The 27,683-nt window shown below is 40.5% G+C and overlaps 1 protein-coding gene across 1 annotated transcript; it reads right to left on the minus strand.

Moving 5' to 3' along the window:
• On the minus strand, nucleotides 1-27,361 carry col6a1 (collagen, type VI, alpha 1). Its single transcript, XM_022207605.2, is given in 35 exon segments — nucleotides 1-641; nucleotides 1,162-1,191; nucleotides 1,287-1,458; nucleotides 1,549-1,735; nucleotides 2,837-2,934; nucleotides 3,329-3,462; nucleotides 3,568-3,576; nucleotides 3,805-3,841; nucleotides 4,181-4,216; nucleotides 6,669-6,734; nucleotides 12,124-12,186; nucleotides 12,414-12,449; nucleotides 12,533-12,583; nucleotides 12,708-12,770; nucleotides 13,689-13,751; nucleotides 16,883-16,945; nucleotides 17,212-17,274; nucleotides 17,357-17,392; nucleotides 17,479-17,532; nucleotides 17,618-17,680; nucleotides 17,763-17,825; nucleotides 18,386-18,439; nucleotides 18,534-18,578; nucleotides 18,692-18,718; nucleotides 18,813-18,839; nucleotides 19,875-19,919; nucleotides 20,016-20,069; nucleotides 20,165-20,209; nucleotides 20,350-20,370; nucleotides 21,733-21,753; nucleotides 22,104-22,220; nucleotides 23,799-23,958; nucleotides 24,041-24,241; nucleotides 26,342-26,471; nucleotides 27,074-27,361. Coding segments are annotated over 35 exon segments (3,060 nt in total). The 5' UTR covers nucleotides 27,159-27,361.
• Between the last annotated feature and the right edge of the window lie 322 nt (nucleotides 27,362-27,683).

Raw genomic sequence — 27,683 nt, forward strand, 5'->3', positions numbered from 1 at the left:
CTAAAAATCTAAAGCGTGTGGTTCTTGGCCCTGCGTTCAGGTCAGGGAAACCCTGCGGGAGACGGTTTGGTAGAAGACGCCTCGCAGCAATGAGGAGTAATCTGGGAGCCGGAACAGGTGGCGCTGAGCGTAGCTGATGTCGTCCTGCTGCCCCCGGCTCACCAGCGTGCGCAGGTTGGCTTCACTGATTTGGCTGCCGGCCGCGATGACGAAAAGCTCAACGTTGGCGTCCACCAATGCACGGACTTGCCTCTGTAGTTCGGGCTCGCTGACGCTCTGAGACCTGCCGTCGGAGAACAGCACCAGCTTCTTCCTGCCTCTGGATGCGTCTCCACGGCTGCGTAAATTATTGAGGGCAAATCTCATGGCGTCCAGCAAGTTGGTGCCGTCGTTTTGGAAGCCTGCATTGCTGATCTGACGGGTCAGCAGTGTCAGATTGGTGGTCAGCTCCTGCTCTATGCGGGCATTGCGGCTGTACTGGGCCACGCCAACTCTGACGGTGGCGCCTCTCTCCTTCTTAGCCTCTAGGAAACGCTCGGCCAGGCGCTGGACAAACATCTTGCTTGTCTCGAAGTTCTTCTGGCCAACACTGGCCGAGCTGTCCATCATCACCAAAATATCAGCGCTCTCTTCGAAAGTGACTGTAACAGAAACAACAGACAGAATACATCTGATCAAAAGCTCTTTACAGTGGATCCGCAGCAGAGTAGAGGCAACAAAGTGCAACACAGCTAAAGATGCACCTACATATTTATCAAACTGACACAGACTCCAATTATTATTATCACCCTAATAAACAGCTGAACATTCCTACACACCTGTACAACATACCAATGTATATGTACATTATTTTTGCACTAAGAAGAGTATTCTCTGTTTTTTGCACTGTATTATCACTGTACCAATTATCATTTTGCAGGACTACGTTTATACACTCTTTTCTCTTTCCTTATTCCTAGGGTGACACCAACAGCCGAATTCCTTGTGTGCTGTGTGTACTTGGCGATCAAAGCTGATACTGATTCTGACGGACAGAGTGTGAAAGAAATTACACCAGACTTATAGATGAAAAACTGTCTCACCAGATTTAAAGTTGGAGTAAATCTTAGAAAGAACAAACCACAAATGGAAGATCATATTGATAAAGAAAAACAGACTTACTGGAACATTTGTAGTCCGGGCATCTCTTCTCTGGATGAGAAACAACAAGATACAGAGAAGTCAGTCTATTGGGAGTTCAACTAATTGACGCTGTGTGAGTGCATTAATGTGGTGCTGTGTTGTACCTTCACAGATTTTGTTTGTGAGGTTCTGAAGGAAATTGTCCTCCAGCAGCTCAGCAAAGTTGTCCAGGACGAAGGAGAAACCTGGTTTGCGGTCGTTCTTACAGACCACGGCTTCCAGCTGCTCCTGGTTGGGCTGTCGGCCTGAGTAGTCCTTCACGCCTAAACCACCCACCTGCGGAAGAGGCAAGAGGTTTTGGAGTCAGCCAACAGGAAGGTGTGGTGTGGACATTTACAGCGTTTTGTTGAAGTGTGCTGCACTCACCAGGAGGTTTTTACCACAGAGTATGTTGAGGGGAGTCTTGTCCCTGTCGATATCAGAACGTCCATCGGTGAGAACGAGGACGACTCTGTTCGGTTTCCTCATTTCGATGATTGTGGTGTTCAGAGCATAATCAAGAGCCTCTCCTGTGTACGTGGCCTCAGCCAGCCAGCGCAAGTCTCTCACTGCCCTGCAGGCACACAGACATTCAATGGCATCAAAATGAAATGCTTTATAAGACAACTAATCAGATTTAAAACCACAGAATATATACACTTTGAAAATAAAGTCTTTCATCCATGAGTAAGCTGCACTGGTTACACTGGAAAAAATGGCTATCCTCTCCCCAATCTTTATGCTAAGCTAAGTTCTAGCATGTGCAAACGACTGCTGTAAATCGCCTATTCAGTTCATTTTCAGAGATAATGCAAACACACATATTTTTAAAATGTATGACAATGGATAAATATACTACAATGACAACAAGTGTTAAACTTGAGTATGCTGGAAAGCACTCACTGCTTTTGCCTTGGAGCAATTTATACCGAACAAAAATATAAACACAGCATCTTTCATTAATACAACTGTTCTTCAGCGAAAGAGGAATATATTTCTGTTTCTGAATGGACGTCATGAAACAACCAAGCACACAATGTACTGACAATGACTAACAGACAGGAAATCACAAGCCACTAACAGGTTACAAACTCTAACATATAAAGTTAATAAGGTTGTTGATGCGGCTTGTGGAATGTAGTTCTACTCTTTCTAAAGGACTGGGTGAAGTTGATGGACATTTTCAGGCACTGGATCACTTTGTTGGACATTTGTTCTGTCTGAAATTATTTCTTTGATGACAAATGGTGGAGTTGTGGAAATAAAAGTGCCTGACTACAGCATCCAGTATGCCAACAATTCGTTTTCATCTTTTTCTTATCATGTGTGACATATTTTATTTGAATACAGCTGCATTTTAAGGTGGCCTTTTGTAGTCACTGGTGAAGGCAGTGTCTGTGTCCTGTCATGATATCTGATTGTCTTTTAAAGCCTCTCCTGACCAGTGTGTGGATTAACTCAGTGGTTAAGAGTTTGTCATTATTTGAACAGCTGATTTTCATCTTTCTCTCGGTCAGAGAAGACGACCGTATTTATATTGTTGTTCATTATTAATTGCCCTGCTTGTTTTCATATCAGTGATGATAGTGCACTATTACTGAATCGATACAACACTAAAAAGTCAAAGTTATGAAGCGTTAAGGCAGCAGGTCCGGCTCCATGTGTGTGAACTCACTGTTTAAACTCGGTGATGTTGCTGATGAGTTTGACGCTCTCTTGGGCTCGTGATCCACTGTACTGCACAACGCTCACGGTGGACTTGTCTGCTGCAAACTGGAAAGAAAAACACTGCATGGTGACTATGTGTGTCATGTCTACAAGCACGCGTTTTCCTCTGTCAACATTTCTGCGTCCCACCCATCCTGACTAATTACATCCAAACTGGAAGAGGAGAGTCATTGGAGAGACATAAAAAGCACGATCCAAACCCCAAGACAATATCTTTCATTCACACTTTCTATTTCGAGGTATGTTCTCAAGGCAAAGAATTTCACAACGTCTCTGAAAAACACTTTTAGCACTGTTCTTGGAGTAATTTCGAATAAACAACAAAATCCACAAAGGTCAATCGTCTGTCATCCAACAGAGGGTTACACAAAAGTGGATAACTATGAAAAACAGGGATGTCAGATTGCAAAATCCTGGATAAACTGAAGGAGGACGCTACCTTGACTTGCTGGTCTTTGATCAGTCTGTCAATGACTGCGATGATAAAGTCTTTGGCAAGAGCAAAGTTGTTAGCACCGATACTCTCTGAGCTGTCCACAATGAAGGCCAGGTCCACAGGTGCACATTTACACTCTAAAGACACAAAAGAAAACACACATAGAATCAAATTCATGATGAATAAACATCACACTTGCCACAGGGTGTGGGCAAAAATTAAGATAATGACTCGAGACTTACCACAGCACGCTGGAAGTGATTCGGAGAGGATGAAGAAAGCAACAAAAAAAAAAAAAAATCAAAGTCAATTAACTGTGAAGAAAACACGTAACACAACATCTTAACCTACTGCAATTGTATAATTGCATATTTGGTCAACCAGGCAGTGACTTGAAAAAGGCAGAGTGTTTAACGTACAACGCATGTGAGTTGATTACAGCAAGTGTATGTTTAAGCGCACAGAACAGTTTAACTTACAGCAGAGCCTCATGATTATATCCAGAATTTCGCAGTCCTGAAGAGAGAGGTGGAGGTTACGTTACACATGATACGTCACATTACATAACATTCAAACACAACACACACGACCGGGGCCTCGCCTGTTTCAAGCTGCTCCAAAAGAATAAAGAAAACATGACAAAGGGGATATTTTACTTAGAAGTCAGTGATCAGCCACAGATTCCTGTGTTCAGGAAACTGGATGTGCGTCTTTGGACTGAATATGAGATTCAGATATAATACCAGAGCAGCCTCGAGGAGGATTGACACTGAGGTGTGTAACTGTCCGGTTCAACGGCTAAACTGAGGCTGAGTGTTGGGATTGAATGAACTGATTTGATTGTTTTGTACTCACATCACTTCCTGGTGGTCCAGGAGGCCCAGGAGGTCCCTAAAGAGAGAAAGAAGATAGGCAGCCTGAGTGATTCATGCCCTGATAGACGTCTGTTTAAAGAAGCTGTCCAAAAATGTATCTGGTCTGACTTCAGGATGACAGAGCAGGAGTCTTTGTATTTTAACTGGAATTAAAAAATGGGGGTTTCTTTGGAAAACCAGTCCTCCTTTTGACTTCTAACCAGATTCCCACCATGACTGAAGCCACATCCACACCCACACATTTGTGCTATCATTCTGCAACAACATCTGAATCCTCCAGCAGCTCACCGCCGCAGCATTTTGTTTTTTCTTTCGGCTGCAGGAAAAACCATCTGTTTTGTTTTAACAGACATTAAACTTTAAAAGTTATGAGCATTCTTTTCTGTGACAAAGACGCCAACGTAGCTCGAATGTCTTCACACAAGCAAACACACACACATTAGAGAGAGAAAGACCGAGACAGAGAGAGGCAGCCGTTAATTGTAGAGGACAGAAACTGTCCCGAGAACACATGACGCAAACGCTTCATACCAAAATATGCAGGAGAGACACAAGCCAGAGGAGAAGACGAGTGCAAAGGAAGAAGGAGGAGAGACATGAAGCAAGGAAAATGTGAAAGAGAAAAGTTTGGACTCGGTTTGTCACAGAACATGCGTTATATTTAGATCACGCTTTACGCGTTCTTTCACATGATCCAAAGCCACAACCTGTACTTGCCTGCTGGCAAAAAGAAAGGAGAATTTCCTATCATTCTGACATATGGAGAGCCAGAAATGCCACTTTTTAAATGTTGTAGCATGTGGTTTGGTGCTAGGTTGAGCAGTGAGATTAGCAAATGTAAACTCAAGTTACTGCATGTTTACAGAATCAGTGGAAACCTTCGCTCACTGGTGGGGAAACACACAGCACGATGTCTTAAAGGTCAGGTGATTCTGTGTTTTTGTTACTGTCAAATCCCATGAAAACACCAAAACCAACAATGCCTGATTCGACAAGCAAGTATCAAAGTTCCACTGAGGCATACAGTATGTCAGCTAACATTATTGGTCGATAAAGCACAGATGAGCTGTTCCTGTTCATAATGTCTGATGGAAAATATGAAAGGTTTTTGTTTCTTTTAGGCAATAAAATGAAGAAAAATCCCTGTAATAAAGAAGAAATTGTTTCATTGCAGTTTGTCCAACAGAGCTGCTTTGATTCCATTTAAAACGCTCTCTGCACTGCCTGTAGCACATGCAGCAGAGCTCATATATTAGCTAAGGAGCCAGTGGTGCGGAGTCAACGGGTGTTTTTAGGGGTAAGTTGCTAACTAGTTTGTGAAATGCACTGCTGCTAATTTTCCCTTTTTAGTGTAAATTTATCATATTTAACACAGCTAATGTGTATATACATAGAGTGAAGAATGAAATGATTCATACCCCTAGCAAATTTTAACTTGAAGTTACTTTTAAATGCAAATAAAAGCTGAGAAATGTTTTTGTACACAACGATGCCTCTTGTACATCATCGTATTATCTTTTGGGAAACACATTTCCAATCAAAAAAACACTTACTGGTTGAACAAAAGTAACTTCAACTCAAAAGTTGATGGGGTATGGATATATGTGTATATATATATATATATATATATATATATATATATATATATATATATATATATATATGAATATCTGCTAATTTATTGGGTATTCCGAAAAACTTGGATGTAACCACGCTCTTCAGCAGCACATATATATTAATCTACTATTAATCTACTTGTGAAAAATAGATCCCAATAACTACCCTTTTTTTTCCAACTTCAAGTATATCTTTGTTAAGATTTACGTTTCCCATTTCAACACATTTTCTCACTAAAAGGCAGTTAAAGGGTGTTCAATATAGGCTCCATATACCTACACAAATATACTATGAACCAATGATCTCGCAGCTGAGTGCCTCAGTCAAGAACTTTGAAATTATTGAGACGGTCTAAAATATTACTGATTTTGGTGTTTTCATGAGAAATGTATAAAATAAAATAGAGAATATCACAACCCCTTATGCACGGCTGTTTTCACTGGCAGGGCATAATTGTAAAATCTGTAAAATAATTCAAATGTAATCTTCTTGGAGCCTTGCAGGCAAGCAGAAACTTTCACCTTTATAATGTTCTGTCTGTTATTTTGTAGCTGTTGTCCGTTAGTAGAGGTTAAATATTCAGTTATTCAGCTTCTGTTATGCAGTCAGTTATACTCATTCATCACAGTTAGCTTCACATGCAACACTCCATATTTATAGCATTAAAACTATTATTAAAATATTATTCCCAACAATGGAAAAGAGTAAAATAAGCCCAGATGTTGGTTTTGAGGAGAAGGTCTGCTTTGTGTGTGGACAGCAGTCACTCCAATATGTCACTTTGCATTCACATACAGACAAACCAAAACACACACCATCATCTTCATGCTCAGACTTCATGACTTTCTTACCGGTGGGCCGTCAGGTCCTCTGTGGCCTTTGGCTCCTTTAGATCCTGGTGTTCCTGGCACATTGTTCTGTGAAAAGAGAAAATAAATGGAGATTAAGAGGACAGTCAAGAGCTGTTGTCAGACTACAGGATGGAAACACATGTAGCTATACATTAAACAACAGTGATTTATTCAGTATTCATGATGAATGTCGGCCTGCACAGTGGTTAGTGGTAGTGGTTAGCACTTTCGGCTTGCAGCAAGAAGATCCCCGGTTCAAGTCCCGGCCTGAGCCTGGCATCCTTCTGCATGGAGTTTGCATGTTCTCCCTGTGCATGCGTGGGTTTTCTCCGGGCACTCCGGCTTCCTCCCACAGTCCAAAAATATGCTGAGGTTAATTGGTTACTCTAAATTGCCCATAGGTGTGAATGTGAGTGTGATTGTTTGTCTGTTTATGTAGCCCTGTGACAGACTGGCGACCTGTCCAGGGTGTCCCCTGCCTTCACCTGAGTCAGCTGGGATAGGCTCCAGCACCCCCGCGACCCTAGTGAGGATAAAGCGGTGTATAGAGGATGAATGGATAGATGGATGGATAATGAATGTCCTCATGTTGTACTGCCAAACAGCAGTTACAGTCTGCAGTATTGTGCAGTCATTTGCATACTGACAAATCCCACCCATGCTTTGTACAGTACTGTCTCCGGACAAAAGAGCAGCCGCAGCGACCGTCTGCTTTCAATGCGCTGCAGGACGGAGCGCTTCAGGCGATCCTTCATCCCTTCAGCCATAACTCCTCATAGCCCCCCCCCCCACTTTCAACTCGGTTGCCCTTTTTATGTTTTTATGTTTTATGTTTTTACATGTGACGATGTTTTTACGTGTTTTGTTAGGTGTTTTATATGAGCTGCCGGATACAACAATTTCCCTATGGGGATAAATAAAGTATCTGTCTATCTGTCTATCTGTCTATCTATCTACTAAGCTGACAGAACTGCCTTCTGTTAGTGTGTTTAACAAATTGGAACAGCTTCCCATGTCTGCAGGGGACAGATTTGGAGTACACGTGTTTGTTGCCTCTTCTCTCATCTTTAGGATCATGCAAGTCGCACACATTGCATCCAGGGATCGACTAAAATCTTTTTTAGTGACATCAAATACAGTGGAGGCCATAATCAGACTGAACCACAACTTGATTAGAGTGTGTGCTCATTAGTGTGTTTTAAACACGGTTCTGTGCTTGACTGCTGCAATAAATAATATATAAATAAAACTTAACAGAGAATAACTGAGCAGATCATAGATGTGTAGCCTGAGAGGAAAAGCTTTGTCTGTCAATCTTTGGGTGAAAATGAAGGTGAAATGTCTGCCTGATGTACTGAAATTAAAACTGAATTGGGGTTTTGTTACATCTCATCAGCATAAAATGAAAATATAAATGATATTTATGGAGGGTGTCACCAAAGAAGAGCATATGCAGTGCAGCGAGATAAGTAATGGGAGTTTCAGAAGCTCCCACACAAAACAAGTGTTTTCATAGGCAGTATATCAACAGAATAAAGGCTCCAAACAGTAGAGAGGCTATTTGTTTTAGCTTAATTACATTTGTTTGGCTGCTGTACCAGATTAAAATGGGACTTCTGTCATTTATTTTTCTTTCTTTCAGCCGGTTCAAAAGCCTACACTCCGTATGAAAACATTTTCATTCTATCCAGTCATTGTCATTGTGAAACCTCTAAATCCATCTCGAATGTTAACTGAGGCCATGTCTGGCTCTGACTGGACGCCCATCAGTCACACCAGTGCAGCTGCAGGAGGAGAAAACGGCCAAAACCCCTGCAGCTGCTGAACTCTGCCCCACGGCCGATCGCTGTGAGATTATGGCCCAGAGTGTTGAAGTGTGGAGAATAAAGAGCTTAACACTGCAAATCAATTTAGGGAAATTATCCCGTCTTTAAGTTTCATGTTCTCACAGACACTTTAAAGAAGTGTGGGCATTCGGGTTTGAGAAAGAATGTCGGCAGCTGCAGGGAATTCCACATTAAAGTAATGGAAAATTTGCAAATTGGGTGCAGATATCACATTAAATGATGATGCGCTTCAGAAACACATGCACGGATTCAAGAACTGCTTTAGAGTAGATGTTTACTTGTGTGCAGCATTGGACACCTTAAAGGGCTGATTTTCTCTTCCTAAAGTTCGTCGGTGTTCCAAATAACAGTACAGTGTGGGCAAAAGACAGGCTGCCAATGCACAGCATCATAAATAAAGCAAATTCTTTTCTTTCGTGTGTGTTGGAAGCACCTCTGCAGCACAGTCATCTACCTAGAGCGGACAGATAAGGAGGCCGAGAGAGGAGAGGTAATGCCAACCACATGGCTTTTATCACACACACAAACCCAAGTCAGCCTTGAATAAGAACACACACACACACACACACACACACACACACACACACACACACACACACACACACACAGATATAGTTACACACAACACATGCGGTTTCAATCACTGCATATTCTCAACTTCAAACACTCGGCTGTAAAGAACATGGACTATGTCGTCCACAGCTACACACATTCTGACCTTGATTTCCTGGCGTCATATCTGGCGACTCACAGCCAGATGTGACTGTTTGTTGCACCTTGTCGAATATGTCTATTTTCATTCCAAAGTGTCTTCGCTATAATTCTGCAATAGGTGGTGAAGTCAAAAGGTCTGTCTCCGCCTTCTTCGCCCGAGACACACCCCTGACTTGATCCTCCTGTCCCCTCTGGCCAGAGAAGGTGCATGTCTGGACAGTGTGGAAGTATTTAAACAATTTAAAATAGAAATCCAGTTGCTCAAAAATCTCACTGAAGCCTGAAGAGGGATTAGACGTGTTTTAAAAAATGTTTTTAGCCAGTGTGATGATGTAAAACTGATAGCTGTGTCTTCACTACAGCTTCCACAACTGTGGAATTTGCGGAAACAATCAAGTGATTGTGTAGAGGGAAAAAAGACATTAGAAGAAAAAAGAAATGGATGAATGCATCTGGGGATGAATGGAATGTGCGTTAATTTTTCCCACTGAGATACAGAAAAAAATGCATCTAAATGTGTATTCTAATAAAGAATTTGGTGATGGCTGATCAGTGGAGCAGCAGCAGTGGGAAAACCTTCTTCTTCTTCAGATCTATGAAGTTTCTGCCTCTCTCTCCATTCACTTGTCCACTCGAGCACACCACCTCACCTCCCAGTCAGTTCAAACGAAGTCAAACTACTCTACACTGCACAATGGCAAGTTGTAATATCGAAATAATTCAGCTATACATGTTCAAACTGGACAACTTCTGATGCAGACAAGTTCCAGCCTGCAAATTGATACGATTGGTTCTTTTGGTTTGTGACATATGAAACTCTGGAAGTCTGAATCCATGTTTTCGAGACTGTCATCAGTACACTGCAGCTTCAAGGTAAAAATGCTCAACCATGGTGTCCAGTATATTAAAATACACCACATGGGCATGCTAACAAGGTTGTTCTTTAATCTGCTATATCTCAGTTACGGGAAACCACTGGCGGCAAAAGTAGACATCTTTTTTGTGTTTTCTTATTTTGCTTCTTCTGCACATTTTGCATTCCATATTACCATTAGGGCATCTCTGGAACAGTGTTTTTCTTGTGCCTCCACAGTCTTGCCAGTATCGCTCCACTGATGCCACCTGTCCTGCCTGGATTCAACTGACTCTAAACCGGTTAATATTGAACCAATGCATGAAAATAGAAGAACTGCCGTTGCAATATTTTCTAACAGTTGTCTACAGTGATCTGGTAAGTAGGTGTTTTTACATTTTCATTTCCACCAGTAACACTTTAAATGCCAGAGACGCGACCTTTTAGCTGCTTATCCTTCATATTCAGCTTTCTATTATAACATCAGGTTCATTATGCTTAGCTATTTCAACTGTCATTTGAAAAATTTAATAAACAATTTCAAGCACGGTCCTTTAGTCAACTATCTCCGCATTTTATTCATTACCTTTAGCAGCTATTCCAAATGTTTAAGTATTACACTATGCTGAATTTGGACAAGGCATCCGCTGTTGATGCTATCTGACTTTTGTCAGCTTCACTGGTCACTTGGTTTCTATTTTTTTTTTTACACCTTTATCCTTTAATCTAGTGCTCAGTTATAACAGTTGATTTTAAAATGTAATTGAAACTTCACTTTTGGAAAAAACACTTTTGCTGCTCCACAATCTTTCCATGTGTTTCCTGGAAACTAGAAAACTACTTTGGGGGATTACGGATACTCCTGGTTTGAAGTCAATGCTCATTAAAGAACCATAATGGATAATTATGGATGTTTTAACCAATTTCTATACATTTGCAAATATCTTACAAAGCTAATCACAAGTTTATAGATTAACTGAGGTGCGGTGAAAACTCAAAATCTGCTTCCGTCATGCTGATTTGATTACACTGTGCTAACGGACTTAAAACTGCAGGGAGACGTGCTCAGCCACATCATAGTAACCAGTGGAAACAAACACACACAAACACGACTGCAGTGACTCGATGACATGCTTTGTGCGGGTGATATTTTAAAATCAAACTCAAGTTTATGGGTTTTTTTTAAACACAGCTGTAGAATCACTTACGGAGGTTATGAGATGTTTCCCGTAGGCAGCTGTCACTTTGGTAAGAAACAGCAAAAATGGGGGGAAAAAAAAAAAAGGAAACACGGGGGTGAATTATACTGCATCTAATCCAGGCTTGTGCTACAGCACCACAAAGTCCTGATGAGTGGTAAACTGATCCAAGAATGTAAATCTGAACACGCTCTTAAAGAAAAAAGGGGCTCGGGGTGGGTGTGCACTGATGAGAGAGAAGTACAAATGTGCAGGAATGTTTATGTCTTGAAAACGCAGTAATTTCAATGCAAACATGGCCGAGTTGAAGCAGGGGTTAGAGTGCTAACGCTGGCACGCTTTATGGACGAAGATGATCATGCACATGCACAAGTAATGCAGTCCCTCCATCGTTTCTGCTCATTTCCTGGTATCCTTGACAACGACATATACACAGCTGCATCAGCTCAAAGCCTCTTCCCCAAAGACACACACACACACACACACACACACACACACACACACACACACACACACACACATAGACAGTGTTCAAAAGCACTTAAGAAAGCATTTCCAGCTGCAAAACAGGAGGAGAGAGGAGGACGGACACAAAAGAAAAAAAAGAGAGTAGTGAAGTATTTCCAAAAAGCTAAATAAATGACAGAAATTAAAAGAAGACATTTATTTATTATTAGAAGTGTTAAAAGACACCAGTAAAAAAGAAATATGTAAATGTGTCCATAATGCCAGACATGTGACTCACATCCTGTCAGCGATCTCTGCCAAGAAGGGGATTGAGGAAAGATAAAAATGAGATCAAGAGGGAGCAGTACTCAGAAAAGGAAAGAAGCGAGACTCACATCGGCGCCTGGATCTCCAGGATCTCCGTTATCTCCTTTTGGTCCAGGAGTTCCTTTACCACCCTGAGGGCGACACAGCGGGAGTTAGAGCTTCACCGAAACAAGTTCATCCAAATTAAGTGCGGCTGTCTAATTGTAAAATGCCAAAATTCTAATAAAACATATGTCGTTCAGCTCAGTTTAAAGCTGCTACACTAGCTGCATTAATGCCATAAAGATTATATCAAATCCTATCTGATTTGCAATTTTAGAAAAAAGTGCAGAAAAAGCAAACATTCAAGATAACCTACCGGCTCACCAGGGTCTCCACGGAGCCCAGGATAACCCTAAAAACCACACAAATGTTCAGAACACACGCATCCAAACACAGCAACGTGCGTCACACAATAAAAGCACCTGGAAATCGTACCTGGAAACCAGGGCAACCTTCTGTCCCGTTTCCCGATGCGCCATCTCCTCCCTGACATTAAGAAACACAGAAACACTCAAGGATTCAATCACGCACATATGCAAACCTCGTGGCGAGCTCATGATGGATGGCACACATCTGTCTCTCCCCCCTTCCCTCTCCCCCTCTCACTCACCCTCTCCCCCATCGGGCCTCTGTCTCCCGGAGCTCCTTTGATTCCTCTCGATCCTTTGGGTCCCTGGGAGACGAAAAGCGGCAATGAGATTAGAAACATATGAAATGCAGCGTGTTCTCAGTGGAAACATTTGGATGTTGTCAACAGAGCATTGTGTGTGGGTGTGTGTGATTGTGAGTTGACAAAAACTCTGGATTAAAGACTTTTAACCCCTTAACCTCACAGTATTTGTTGAAAAAAAAACCCCAAGACAAGCCAGTGTGAGGACAAAGTTATGGATAAGAGGCACTTGAGAGAATTATGCAATACTTGTTCCTTCTGCATCATCAAAACTCACTCCTGACAAATCAAAGCTATAAAAGACAGAGTAAATAACCTTATAGGAAGCAGAAGTTCTCAATTGCAGCTGTACAAAACCTGATACTTCTGAAATGTGGCACAACAAGGCTGCATCTATTATAATTGTCCTACAAATGCATCTAAAAATAGCATCTGGGTTCAATTACATGAACAGATTCAGCCTGATTCAGGTACATACACTCACATTCACTGTGTAACAGTCAGTAACTTACAATTTACTACACATCCTGGCATGAATGTTTCCTAGATTGTGTGATAATCAGTATTCAATCACTGCAAAGTTTCAGTTGAACTGGATGTTAATAGTTCCTACTGACATGATTAATGACCACGGTTCATACAATAATTTTTTATGGACTTTGGAGATAAATCTGTGAAGTTATAGAGCCAAGTTGCGAATGCTTCAGGCTTCAAATCTTTAGTATTCCTCTGTACCATTAAATGTTCATGAGCAAACTGGCCCATGGACGTGTGTGACCTCACATTTTTTTGTAGCCGAAACTTTCCAATTTAAAACAAGTGAGTAAAGGTCAACTAAAAGCACAAACAACACTGCATTCGAGGCTTTTTGGGGCCTTTAAGCGTCAGTGCGCTCATCAGTAAACTGTGAATGTGTCTCACTTCTGGTCCAGGTGGGCCTTCATCTCCTCTGTAGCCAGCAGACCCCGGCCTGCCGGGCTCACCCTGGAAAACAACAACACAGTTAATGAGACACTGTTAAAGCACTTCAACAAAAACAGCCACATGATGGACACAGATGACGAAAACATCCCCGCTGAACTTATCACAAGACAGTTAGGCTGTTCTTTTTGAAGATTTACCCCACCTTCTTCTTTCTCCTGTCTTCTCATGTACAAAATAAAACGATTTCCTCTTGAAGCTTTGACTGTGAGTACAGCTCACGAGTGTTGGTCAGAGGCAAACTGTCTGAATGCACCAATAGTTTTACATCACAAAGCAGCTGGATTCTCACAAGACCGATATGAGAATCCATCCTACCAGGCTCCAAGATGTGCATTTGTGGCCAAAACACTGACTATTATCCTATTAGGAGCTACTTGCAACAACAGGCGTGTTTTAGTTCTAATTACAGCTGAAGTTAAGCTGAAGATTTTAAAGTGCAACAACTTGTAATATGATTCTGTGTAGCGAACCATCTGGTGTATCGCTTCTGCATCACAGCATCCAAATGAGAAGTTCAACTTCTGCAGATCAGATTTATTTATATATTTATTTGTTTATTTAAAGAGTTGTTTGATTTGAGTGTCAAAACTACTTCACTTGGTCCTTATTCAACAGGCTATGAAGACATGAGTCACTCCTAAGTTCTGGCAACATCATTTGCACCAGTAAATTGAAGCTTTTTGATCTTATCTTTTTAAATGGAACAATGAATTGAAAATACCGATAACTGTGTTAAATGTTAAGAGCTGATCAGAGGAGCCAAGTCTGACTCTAGATGAAACAGCAGATAAGAATATTTCCCAAAACAGAGCAGTTTATGCAGCTGAAGCCACACTATTCAGTCTTAGAAGATGTTGTACTTGTAAGCTCATGTATTTTTTTCATAGGTGCAATGCAGCTAAATACATTTAATCATGAACTGTACTTATACTTGTATTTTACTGTAATAAATCAAACAGTTTAAAAATGTTGAGCTGAAACGGTTCGTCAATAACTCAATAAGTCAATTTACTTGATTTAAGGCATGTTGGACAGCCTGTCTGACTATTTCTAGAATTTTCACACAGTAAATCAAATAACAAAGAAATAATCCACAGGTTAATCCACAATGAAATGATCACAGTTACACACATAGCAGGTTAAAAATGAGCTCCATACCAAGTAACTACTACTATAAACAGCAAAATCCTGCTTTTACATGAATTCATGAGCAGTAATAATAGCATGATAATTGTATAAAAGTTACAGGAGATGTTTTTCGGCACTGAGTACTTTTACTTTTAACAATTTTAGTGGCTTTTCGGAATAATTTTTAATTAATACTTCCAATGCATGACTTGTAGTTGTAACAGAGTACGTTTAAAGTGTATTATTAGTACTTTTATTTAGGTAAAAGATGTGAATATTTAAAAAAATACTGCACAAACAGTGCTAATATTTTACGGTTAGGTGCGTTATACATGCTAATCTGCAGATGATAAAGAGAGCAGAGGTGCATGTGATGATACAGTTTCTCCTGAACGTATGAGGTAGGTCCAACATGTCAGTTATTCCATGTTTTCTGTACTATTCAGTTCCTCAGTATTCACTGATGAGGAAAGGAGGCTCATTTGAAAGCACAAAAGAACCATTGAAAGTTCTGACATCACGGCGGCTACCGCAGCTAACGCTTGTAACGTACTGTATTATTATTATTACACTGCCTGGTGCCTTATTAAGAAAAACCATAGTGAGGGTTTGGCTGGAGCAGACGGAGAGAAGAACTGAGTCAGAGAGGAAAGAGTGAGAGTAGATGTTCCCAGGAGGAGAGAAATACTAAGAGAGAGGGGGGAGATGGAGCTGGGAGGAGTGGGCAGCGCTCTGGGGCAGCAGCCAGGATCGCCTCTGTTTAAGGTACTGCCTGGCGTGAAATACGGATGCACAAATGCCGACACGTGCACGCATATTTAAGAGCGTGCACGAGCTCAGGCACAGGTTCCCCTCGTCCGGTGGAAAAGAAGGATAATGCCAGAGAGGAAAGTGGGTGGTCCCTGCTTTGGGCGGTGCTGCCTCCTGAAACGCTACACAACAGGCAGTGCAGCTGTTTGAATGTGAGTGTTTCTTAGGGATGGACCAATATCATTTTTTCAGGGCCGATAACAAGGCCGATAATCAATATACATTAAATGTTACAAACAGCATGTGATAGCAGGGAAAATCTCTTTCATAACTAAGCGTCTTCATTAATAAGGATTACCGTAACTGAATATGTTAAATAAAACTAGGAGTGATTAAAACAAAGCGTCACGTGCTGTTTGGCTGAGACTGATCAAATTATCTCCTGAAGTTTTGTGTGTTATATCTTTCTCTGTTCAATCACTGTTCAGACTCTGTTTCAGTGCCTCCTAACTACGGATGTCCGATGTTGGCTTTTTTGTCAATAACCGATATGCCGATATTGTTCGACTCTCAATTTCCAATTCCAGTCTCAACCAATATCGACATATGTGGGTTAGGTTAATTAACTCATTTAGGTAACATCAAAAAACTCCTGTCGTGCAATTAACACATCATGCTGAAATTTTATTGTGATACACCATTGGATGCATTCTCAAATGCAACAAGGCTTTCCAGATGTAAACACTGTAAAATAAAAAAACTACTTCAACTTATATTATGGAAAAAATGCCATATTTATACCATCTATTGTTATTTTTAATTATTTCAAACAACAATTCACACTCTCCCTCCCTCCTTCTATGAGTCCAGTAAATGCCGGCGAAATCCAGGCTTTATTTTATCGGTTTTCATGAATGGCAAAAACACCTATAACAATATTGACCAATATTACATTTTTGTACCAATATCGGCCGATAGATAACATCAGTATAGCTGCTAGCTGTTAGCATGGCTTTAGCCACTGTGATAATAACTAGTTTTCTGAGTGGCGATGTCTCTTGAGAGACATTTCTGAGACCACAGAGTGACGACAGAGAGAAGCTGTTGCATCAGACTCAAAGTTGCGCATTTAATTTATCAAAAATCGGCAATAAAAATACCAGTAACTGGAAAAATGCCATATGTCGGCCAAAATAATCGACTAGCCAATAATCGGTCTATCCCTAGTGTCTATATGTGAGTGTTTGTCTTACGGGGTCTCCGTTGGGGCCAGTTGAGCCCTCCCTCCCCTGCTCTCCACGGGGTCCTGGCTCCCCCTGTCAAAGAAAACACCAAATGTATGAAGTGAGCAGTTACAATAACCAGCAAAGCAGCCAAGTTTTGACTAAAGTCAGACCAGTAGGACTACATAGGAGCGATATTATGAAAACAGTTTGAGTTCCACTGAGGCCAGCGCAGTTGCAGTGGACTCGACACATGTGCCAAACTCCATTTCCCACAGATTTTTGGGGAAGAGATGCTGAAATGAAGCAGCCCCAAAGAGACCTACGTTTCATCCCTCCTCATCCTTATCATCACTTACTGCATCTCCTTTTGGACCTCTGTTTCCACGGGAACCCTGCTCCCCCGGTTCTCCAACTATTCCCTACGAGGAATTACAGAGCTGTTACTTTGGCAGCTCTCAGACACAAACAGGCTAACTGAAAATCAATAGTGATTATACGTACTCTCTCACCGCGACCTCCATCTACTCCAGGTGGCCCCTGAAACACAAACGCACAGCAAGAAATGCCTTAAAAAGGTCATGAATTTGTTATTTCTGGTGTCGTCCTAGAGCTTTGTCACTTACATCATCACCACGCTCTCCTTTGTCCCCGTCGGCTCCACGAGGACCCGGATCACCCTGAAACATCACGGATAGTCAAACATGTGTCACAGTTCCGGCTCTGTTTTTTGTCATCTTTTCGTGGATCTCTGCACTGACTTACCTGAGGTCCCAGAGATCCATAGCTTCCAGGCGGTCCTTGTTCACCAGGGTCTCCAGTATCTCCCTTGAATTAGCACACAGCAACTTGATACAAAGCACCGAAATTCAATCTGAGATCTTCACATGCACAAGTGTTAATGTCTTACTTTTGCTCCTTTCTGTCCATAAGAGCCAGGGTCTCCCTTTGGTCCAGGGTCTCCTTGCCCACCCTGGAAACATTCACAACAGAGACAGTTTCAATCATGATCTTAAGCAGCTGCAGCCACAACACTCAGCCTTGAAAGCTGATGTATGTTCGTGTATGTGCATGTTTGTGTACAGTACGACTATATGGCTTCATTTAAACAGTTTGACAGGAGAGAATGTAAACAAAGGCGTGATTAAAGAGCCAGAGGGCCTCGGCTTGCCTGCCGGCCTCCGGAGGCTCCAGACGCGATGCCGGTCAGGGCCACAGCGACATTCCTGAACATGCAACTCTGGCTAATGGCTAATCTGTAAACAAAAGCATGCAGCGGAAGTGGCTTGTTTGTGTGTGTTTATGAGCCTCAGAGAGAGAAATTAAAATGCAGAAATGGAAAGCAGTGCGACCTAACATCCACACGTCTGACTGAGTGCATTTGTTGTTCTTAGAAGTGATAACAGGGTGTTAACACGTGATAATAAGTATCCATCTGGTAGCGATTCAAACGTCATGTGTGACATGAATGAGAGGAGCTTGAGCCAAGACTGCAACAGTGGGTTTATTCTGAGGGGAAGATGAACGACTCACGTCTGATCCAGGAGAACCTTTACAGCCGGGAAGTCCAGAAAAACCAGGTTCACCCTAAGGACAAAAAAACCAGACACACATCTTCAAACACATTCATCAAAGAAAACAAAAGAGAGACAGCCAGACGTGTAGTAGTCCTACAACTCACCTTGCGGCCGTCAATTCCATCCCTTCCTCTGTGACCTTTGTCTCCCTGAGAAAAAGGAAAGAATGAAAATGAGGGAAGGTGAAATTAGCAGATACACTTCAGGGGCAACCAGCAGTAGCACCGCATCCGTCTGAGAGTTAGAGTCAAGAAAAGCTCACCTTGAAGCCTTTGTGTCCTCTATCACCCTGCAGAAAAGAAATACACACAGCATAAATTTTACAGAACATAGTATTTAATTAATTCTATGAATAAATACTTAGTTTTAGTGCCTGATAGTACCTTATCTCCTCTGATCCCACGATCTCCCTGGAAGCAGAAAAACACACATCATTATGGTGGTCAATTAAAAGGAGGATAAAAATCTGAAATAAAGTCAGTGATTGTGAATAAATAAACAACATAAACACTGTCATATTGACAAGACAGCATCCTCATAGAGATTACATCAGGATGACAAGAGCTCACACTTCATCTACTTGGTACAAGATGAAAACCTCTCCACAATAATAATCATGATAATAATCTTTATTTACAGAGATCTTCTCAAAATCTATCACACAATATAAAACAGAGAAGTCATAAAATCAATTAAAAGAAGATAAGAACATGTTTGACTAGTTTACACTCCTATTAATTTGATATAATCCCCACCACACTTTGTGTCTTCATATTGGATCTAATTTTTTAACAACCACTACTGCTATTACTACTTTTGTCTGTCAGGTTGTTGACATTATTTTTATTTATTACTCCAGTTCTCCTACTTACAGCTGCTGCTCTCAGACTTTTCAGTGTATTTGTTACATTATTATACTATAATTCATTCTTTATCATTAATAATTTAGCTTCTCTCTTTTTATTTTATGCTACTATGTGTTCATTACACTGGTCTGCTCTTTTTTAGCATATTTTTAGTAATGCTTTTGTGTTCTTCTATGGATTTTGCTAATTAAATACCATTTTTTGTTGCTCTATAACAATGACTGAAATTCTATGCTATTCTATGTATTCCATGTTCCTGACATTGGCATCCTGCTGTTTTTACACTACCTGATAAATGAAACAACACGCTTGGAACAGGCTGCGAGGAGAGCCTCAAAAATTGACTTTCTTTTGTCATGTACAACATAAACTCACTCATTTCACATTTTGGTCCTTCAAAATATTAATGAAAAAATGTTGTAATCATCCAAAAAGGTGGATGAACTTAGCATAGGCTTCCCCAACCTCCATTAAATTCCACAATTACCAATGAAACAGTCCTGTGAGCATCTACTGAGTCACGTAAAAATCTAGTCTTTTCTATTTAATATGTGTAAATAATGCGTAAGTTCAATCCACCTTCTCTCCACCGTAACCAACAGGACCAGGATCACCAATGCTGCCCTGTAAGAAAAACACAGTAATGTTAGATCCAAGGAAAAGTGTTGATTGCTGCCTTAATTTGCATACATGTTACTAGAAAAGGTAGAAGGCACCGACCATGTCACCGCCATCTCCTCTCTCTCCTGGCATCCCTGGTCTACCTGTTTCTCCCTGCAGGGATGGGGGATAAAATGTAAGTTTGGAAAGTTTGAACAGAACACTGAGAATTTTGTCCACTTTGGTGTTTTGAATGCCAGATATCCCACCTTTGCACCAACATCTCCCTTCGGTCCTTTGGGGCCTCCAGGAGCCTTCAGACAAGACAAGAAAACAATTATGTAATGGTTCAAAAAAGCCCAAACTGTATTTCTGTTTGCTAAAAATGACAAATGCTCTAAAGAAACCCAAACGGTATTTCTGTTTCCTGAAAATTAATTAAAAAAATACTTACAGTACAGTCGAAGGAGCAACACTACAAAAAAAGAAAAGAAAGATGTTAAAGCAGGCATGGTGTTTCTGTCTCTATATGCCTGACTATGAAGATTAGTAGAAATTTTGTTAAAAATCAAGTGGAATGTCGTTTTACCCTCATTTTTACTTGTGTCAGCTAAATTTGTCATCACGATATCTTAAAAACTGGACCATTTCTTCATTTGACACGTGATGCTTTTTTGTTTTTTTCCCTTTTCTTTAGTATATCTTAGCTTTTTGTGCATTTAAAAGGTCTGCAAACTTACAAAGCCCAAAGCCTACCCCAATGGGAATAGTCTCTCCTATAGAAAACACTGCTCTCTAACTGCCTGAAATGCCTTGTTTGAAATCAAGGTTATTCTTCCGTTATTTATTGATGTCATCACGTAACACATTTACATAATGCCTGTCGAGCAGCTAGTTTGGCTCTTAAACAAAAACCTAGCAGCTGTCTCCCAGTGCACGATCGCTTCCTTATTAGAGTCACGACTGCTGGAGCTCCATTGCTGCACCCAGAGATCTGAGGTTACAGTAGAAACCAAGGCTTTCTCGCTTTCATCAGATCAGCTAACCAATCGGAGCAAACTGGGCTTATCAGGAGGAGGCCTTAAGTGTTTCTGCTGACAGAGGTTGAGCAGAGCTGCTGCAGCAATGAGAAAAATGCTGTGTTGCTGAACAGTAAAGCATGTAAACATGTTCTAGTCGACTCCAAAATTAAAATTAGAAACCTGCAAATGTGCGTGATACGGGCCCTTTAAAGATAAAACTATTGTAAGTAGCCAAAACTGTAACTATCACAGCAATCTTAATTTGCTTCTTATGTTGTTTTTTCAGCTTCTTGTGTGTGTTCTGAGTGACCCCTCCTTGTTTCCTGAGTTTATGCGAGTTTAGTTAAGTGTTTACATATCAGCAGAGACGATCACTAAGAAGACTAAACCGGCCACTGAGACAGAACCAGAGGAAAGTAGCGACTTAACGTATACTGTAGCTCTATAGGCATCTATTTACATTTCAGTCAGATATCATTCAAAATACTCAACTCTAGTAGCCACACAGTCGAAGAAGCTGTTTAGAGGGGAGATCTGTTCTGTAAACATTCTTAAGTTGTGACCATCAGCGAGTGAATAATGTGACCCAAATCCAGCTGCATCAGCAAAACTCCTTCTAAGCAAATGCATTTTTGAAATGTTAGTGTTAATAAACATAATCATCAATAATCCATCAGTCTAAACATTTAAGAGAGAATGGAAACTCCAAGCCTGTTCTTCGATTTTGTACAGTTACTACGTAGCTACCTTCTAATTCACATTTGATGCAAATTTAAAAGGAATTTCCTTGAAAACACATTTTAAGGAAGACGTACCACATCCTTGGTCTCGTTTGTCTGAAAAAAAGGAAACAAAACAAAGGTTAGCTTGAAATCCACATGTTTACAAAGAAAAGAAGAGAAGAGAAAAGAAGAGTAGAGAAGAGAAGAGATGAATGGAAAAGAGTAGAGAAGCGAAGAGTAGAGAAGACAAGAGTCAAGCAGAGAAGAGAAGAGTCGAGAAGAGTAGAGAGAAAAGAAGAGTAGAGAAGAGTTGAGAAGTGAAAAGGGGAGAAGAGAAGAGTTGAGAAGAGTCAAGAAGAGTCCAGAAGAGAAGAGAAGAGAAGAGAAGAGAAGAGAAGAGAAGAGAAGAGAAGAGAAGAGAAGAGAAGAGAAGAGAAGAGAAGAGAAGAGAAGAGGATACTTACGATCATATTGATGATGGTTCGGATGGTTTCGATCTTGGTGGATCTGTGGTCTTCATCTGCAGCCGTGAAGTTCTGTCTGTAGCTTTGATCTGTGGCGATGATGGACAGTCTGGTTTCCTGGTGAGAGAAAGTACAGCTTTGTCTATAAATCTGAAATAAGAACCTAACATGTGCAATACTAGACTGATAGGAGCATTTAGTCAGAGTGTAAAGAGCTTCTTAAGGGTTGTTAAATGCATCAGTCAGTCACTGGTTTCACCCTCCTGGCATAGAATTCAGATGAGCTGTTCTTCACACCGGAGTCCATGCAGTGGACACAATCATTTTTGTTTTAGCAGAGAACCATACGATGGGTTTTGACAAATCTAATTAGCCAACATGTTCAATTAGTTCAACAGAAAACACTGAAAGGAATGCTGATACTCTCTTAATGACATCGTCAATTTCTGACACAAAATTTCTGGTCACAATTTCTGGTCCTTCAGTTGGTTCCATCGCTTAGGACTCAGGCAGATACCCTTTTTCCCTGGCTTCATCTCCCCATTTTGGCTCATCCAGTACTCTCTGATGTCAGTCAAAACTTTACCCTTGAAGTCTCTGACACTGATATAGCATCAAAACATAGCAATGTATGTTTTAGAGCCTTATAGAATCTTCTCTACATGTCGATGCTTCTCTGTGCGTACATGTATTAGTATGTAAACTGGGAGAACCGATATGCTTGTTAGACTTTGGAAGTAAGGACATCTTCAATCTCACTTCACAGCATTTCAGTTCACTTGACTTCCTTTCATTTTGCTTCACTGCACTTTGTTGTATTTTCATCTTTACACTTTACTTAATTTGACCTTATTTTTAAATTACTTAACTTGAATGAACACTAGGGATGAAAGATGCGCACAAACAAAATGAATAAAAGTGAAAAATTTCATGACAGATACTATGATTTGAGTCATGATTTTAGTATGAATGGCCATGTTTTCAATGTTTCACTTTAAGACTGAAAAAAAAAAAATAATAGAAGTGATGTAATTTTCCTGCACTCTGTACAGTCTGTTCCCTGACATTTGGAGAAGATTTGATTTGCCATTCAGGGAATCTCTGCAGCACCACAGTGCTCTCTGTATAATGGTCTTTTGTGACACATTTTACCTTCTTCGTAAAACTGTAGCTTGTGCAAGTTAGATTTTGAACTTGGAAACAATGCAATTTTGATAGTGTTCTCTAACATATTTGTTCAACATATATACAAATATTTATTCAATAGCTACAGTCACTGAACACAGCTGAGTTTACAGTGTCAGCAGGATTGTATACAAACAGACACTGAAGGCTTAAAATCGGTTTTAAAGTCAGGGTTAGAAGTATTTCAAGTCTTATGTGAAAATGGATTTCAGAGCTTAGCTAAAGCTCGTATGGCATCAGCAACATGAGTTAGCCAGATCAGTGAGTTTTATTCATAAATAAAGTCCTCTTTGTGAGGTATTTCTTTGTGTTTTTAATGTATTTTTGTACAGGACTTGTCGTATAACCGGAATCTAAGACTGGAAACAAGACATCATGCCAGAAAAATGGCCTACAGGCATGGCTTTAAATGTCAAAATGAGTTAATAATAAGTTAGATAAAGTCTGGATTATTTCTGAAGCGTTTAATATTAGTATGGCAAACGTAAATGTATGTTTGCGTGTTTTTACCTCCTGGTCAGGTAAGACAGCGACAGCAAACACTTTGACTCCGTGCTGTCTGGCCTCATTAGCGGCCTCCTGCACACCTCCACACGGCTCTTTGTAACCAGTGATGGGATGGCCGTCAGTCACCACCACGATGTACTTGTTCTCGCGGTAGTGAGAGCCTCTGTGTGCGAACAGACAAACAAACAGTCAGAAACAACACTGCTGCTGCAATCAGTTCATCAGCCAAAGTGTGTTAACGTTACCCAGAGTACAGCTCAGCGAGGCCCCTCTTGATGGCACAGTCGGTGTATGTGCCCTTGCCGATGTACGAGATGGCATTGATGCTTTTCTTCAGATCCTCCCGGTGAGCATTCATGTCACTCAGCTCTCGCACGATGATGACATCGTCGCTGTAGTGTAATGCTCCTGCGTTCCACGTCAGGGTACGATCACATCGGTGGCGCCTGGAGGACACAGTAACACAACATTAGGGTCAATATATAATCACGGGACTTTTTGCAACATAGCTGACAGGTATCATAGTTGACATTTTTGCTTTTTTTAGACCTAAAATCAACATGGCCGCCTATAACCAAACACCACATGGCATTTTTACACAAAGATTCTTTTAAATATTATATATACAATTGAGTAAAATTGAAATTGAAAGTTATTTATAAAGATATCGTAGTAAACCTGTTGACATGTTATAAATTCACACTTGACTCTCACACTACTTTATATTAAATCACTCAGAAAGCCTTGGAGTCTTCCAGTCTTTCCTTCAGGAGGAAATGACATCATGTGGAGCAGGTCATGTGATCTGGAATCAACACACTTCCTTGAGAGGTGTTTTTGTAATGGGGAACTTAGTTCAAAGTGATTTCTCAGACACAGACAGAATTTGTTTTTTTCCACATAAAATTAGATACATTGCCAAAAAATAAATATCTGTCATGATTATCTCAACTTAATAAAAAGAACACAATCAAATGAATTTTTGAATAAGCTCATTTTATTATTGTTTAGCGAATTAGAAGGCGGTTGTTGTTAACTTGGGACGGTTATTTAGGTGACATTTCAGCGATATCCAGTCATTTTGTATTAACAAATGATTACTTCCATAATAAATAATTATAGAATTTGTTAAGGCAGGATCATAATGGACATAAAAAACATTTTTTTATTTTATTTTAAGAAAAATGTACGCAAGATATATCCTTTAGACTTCAAAAGTCCCTCAATTACATATTGACCCACTATGCAACAGAGAGACAAAGCTGGCTCTTGACTGTATCCTTTAACTGCACTTTTACCAAATTTACCTTATTTATTTGTTTCGACTGTGTGTGTATGTTTGTGAGTGACTGAGCGGAGTAAATGGAGGATTTTTCTTTTATGACAGACATTAAATTTAGCTGTATGTGTACATGCCATGACAATAAAGGCATTTGATTTGATTGGATTTGAGGTCGATCATAGTATACTAACTCCTAGTATTTCAAATTCAAGCTACTCTATACATCTACTGCAGAGACAAATAATTAAAACATTATCACACAGCTTGATGGTTGAATTCATCATTCTAACTTAATAGGATACTAACAGAAGCACAGTAATCACTTTTTCCCTGGTACCTTTAACCTCAGATCACAGCCAGCATCAGTGATGGGTGTGGGAAGTAATGAAGTATAATTATTCAAGTACTGTAATTAAACACAATTGTGATATATTTGTACTTTACTAGAGTATTTCTATTTTATTCTATTATATAAGTCAACTCCACTTCATTTTAGATGGAAATATTGTGTTTTGTAGTCCACTACATTTATCTAACATATTTGATCACTTTTAATACGAACATTTTACACAGTGGAAAGTAGTATTTTCTAACCTTTTCAGATTTCTATAATCTATGTCTATGATCTGTTAACAGCTCCACCAAACAGTGATTTTTGTCACATGGCTTGATTTCAAGAAACGTCCAAATTATTAATATATTTTCACAAAAATCAAAGATCAAACAAAAATCCTAAAAACTGAAAACAGATTTTCCTTTAATCGTTTGACCACTTATTTGATTTATCTGTTGTTTTTGTATGTAAAACTGTAAATAAATTAGTTCAAACTGCCTCCACCTGCAGCAGCTACAACAGCAACATACTGATCATTTGCTATTAACAACATAATACCGCCATAAATAATAATATATCATTCAGAGGGACCAAACCAGCACTTTTAATATTTATATTTCCTGCTAATATTTATATACTTTTACCTAAATAAGGATTTTCATGCAAAAAGTGTACTTGTAATGGACTATTTTTTATCTTGTTGCATTGGTACTTTTACGTAAATGAACTAAGTTTAAACTTCCTCCATCATCAACAGATGGGTGTGGTCACATGTCTAACCTGTAGCTCCGCCCACCAGGGATGTCACAGTGTGCCAGAGTGAACATCACTGCAGCATCATGAGAGACTACGATGGTTCATTTTACGAAAAAGGAAAAAAAAAGATCTGAATCCTTCTTCCATCAGTGCAGGTGTGTGTTTGGGTCTTACATGTCCTCGAGTTCTTCTATGAAGCGTGTGGCGAATCCTTTGATCTGTTCAATATAAAATTCGGAAGGCGTCTTTCTCAGGGCGACACTCTCAGACGTGTCCAGGACGAAGAACAGGTCGACTGGACAGTCTGCTCGGAAAACAAACACAAAAATTGGTGTCAGGAAATATTAAAATCCACTATAAAATACATTTATCTGCTCAGCAAGTATACGCATTTACAACACAGGTAGTTTCAGCGCATGTGTGACTAGTGAAGGCCTACAGGCTGTTATTTTAAGCTGCTCTGGTGCATCACACTTGGTGTCACGGTACTTATCCTTCTGATCAGATTTATACAGGTAGACGTCTGAAAGATGCAAAACCTCATCTGAGAGATACACCTGCACTCGAACTGCTGCATATCACCTGAAGGGGCGGGGCCTGAGGTACTTTTATCTGCCACATTTCACACATCTTAGTCAGCTTCACACACAAAACCTACAGGCCCATTAAGACCACCACTGGGACCAAACCCAGGGCTTGGTCTGCTCAAGGTGGATCAGGATTCTGTCACCGTCTTACTTTCAGCTGTAGTTTCTCAGAAAGCATGAAGCCCAAAGGCAATTAAAATCTGCTCTGCAAGCAAAACTTCAGCACATCCAATAAACTTTACATGCAGCCTAGTGATTCAAAACTCCAGCTAACAGAGACGTTTGTTCAGAAAGTGCTGCATATTTTCAGCAAACTCACCAGTAAACCTGAGTCCTTGGTTCTGAATTTGCGCTCCGGCCAGGAAAACGCACAGTAGCGCGAGGAGAACTCTGAGAGTCTCCATGACCGAACTGTGAAAAAACACCTAAAAACTAAAAACAAACGGCACCCCAGTCCCCGGGAGAAAACCAACGCCGAACCTCTCCTGCCCTGAGCCCGGTACCTCTACACCGACTCTGCGGACTTTTGGTGATCCAGTGCTCCGGCGCAGTTTGTCCGAGCCGAGACCCAGAGCGCGCAGAGGAGGACCAGAGCGCACGGTGGAGGGAGGAGGAGGAGGAGGAAGAGGAGGAGGAGGAGTTCATAAGCGTTCTCTCAGGAGGATGTATTGCTCCAGAGGCCTCAAAGTTTATACTAAATCTCAGACATGCACGCTTCCTTATACGGGGTCCACGGAGACATGTAGGATGCGCGCACGAACAAACAATAAACTGAGATTTCTGTGCGTAACTTATTCGTTTTTTTCATTTGCAAGAAAGAAAGCGAAACTGGTGTACATTTCATGTTTTTAGAACATGTGTAATGTCCAATCAGGGATGGATTTGTGTGTTTTCTTTCTACTTTTGCAGCTACTTCTTGCAAAAAAACA

Source organism: Acanthochromis polyacanthus, chromosome 9 (assembly GCF_021347895.1).
Source record: "Acanthochromis polyacanthus isolate Apoly-LR-REF ecotype Palm Island chromosome 9, KAUST_Apoly_ChrSc, whole genome shotgun sequence".
Lineage (NCBI taxonomy): Eukaryota > Metazoa > Chordata > Actinopteri > Pomacentridae > Acanthochromis > Acanthochromis polyacanthus.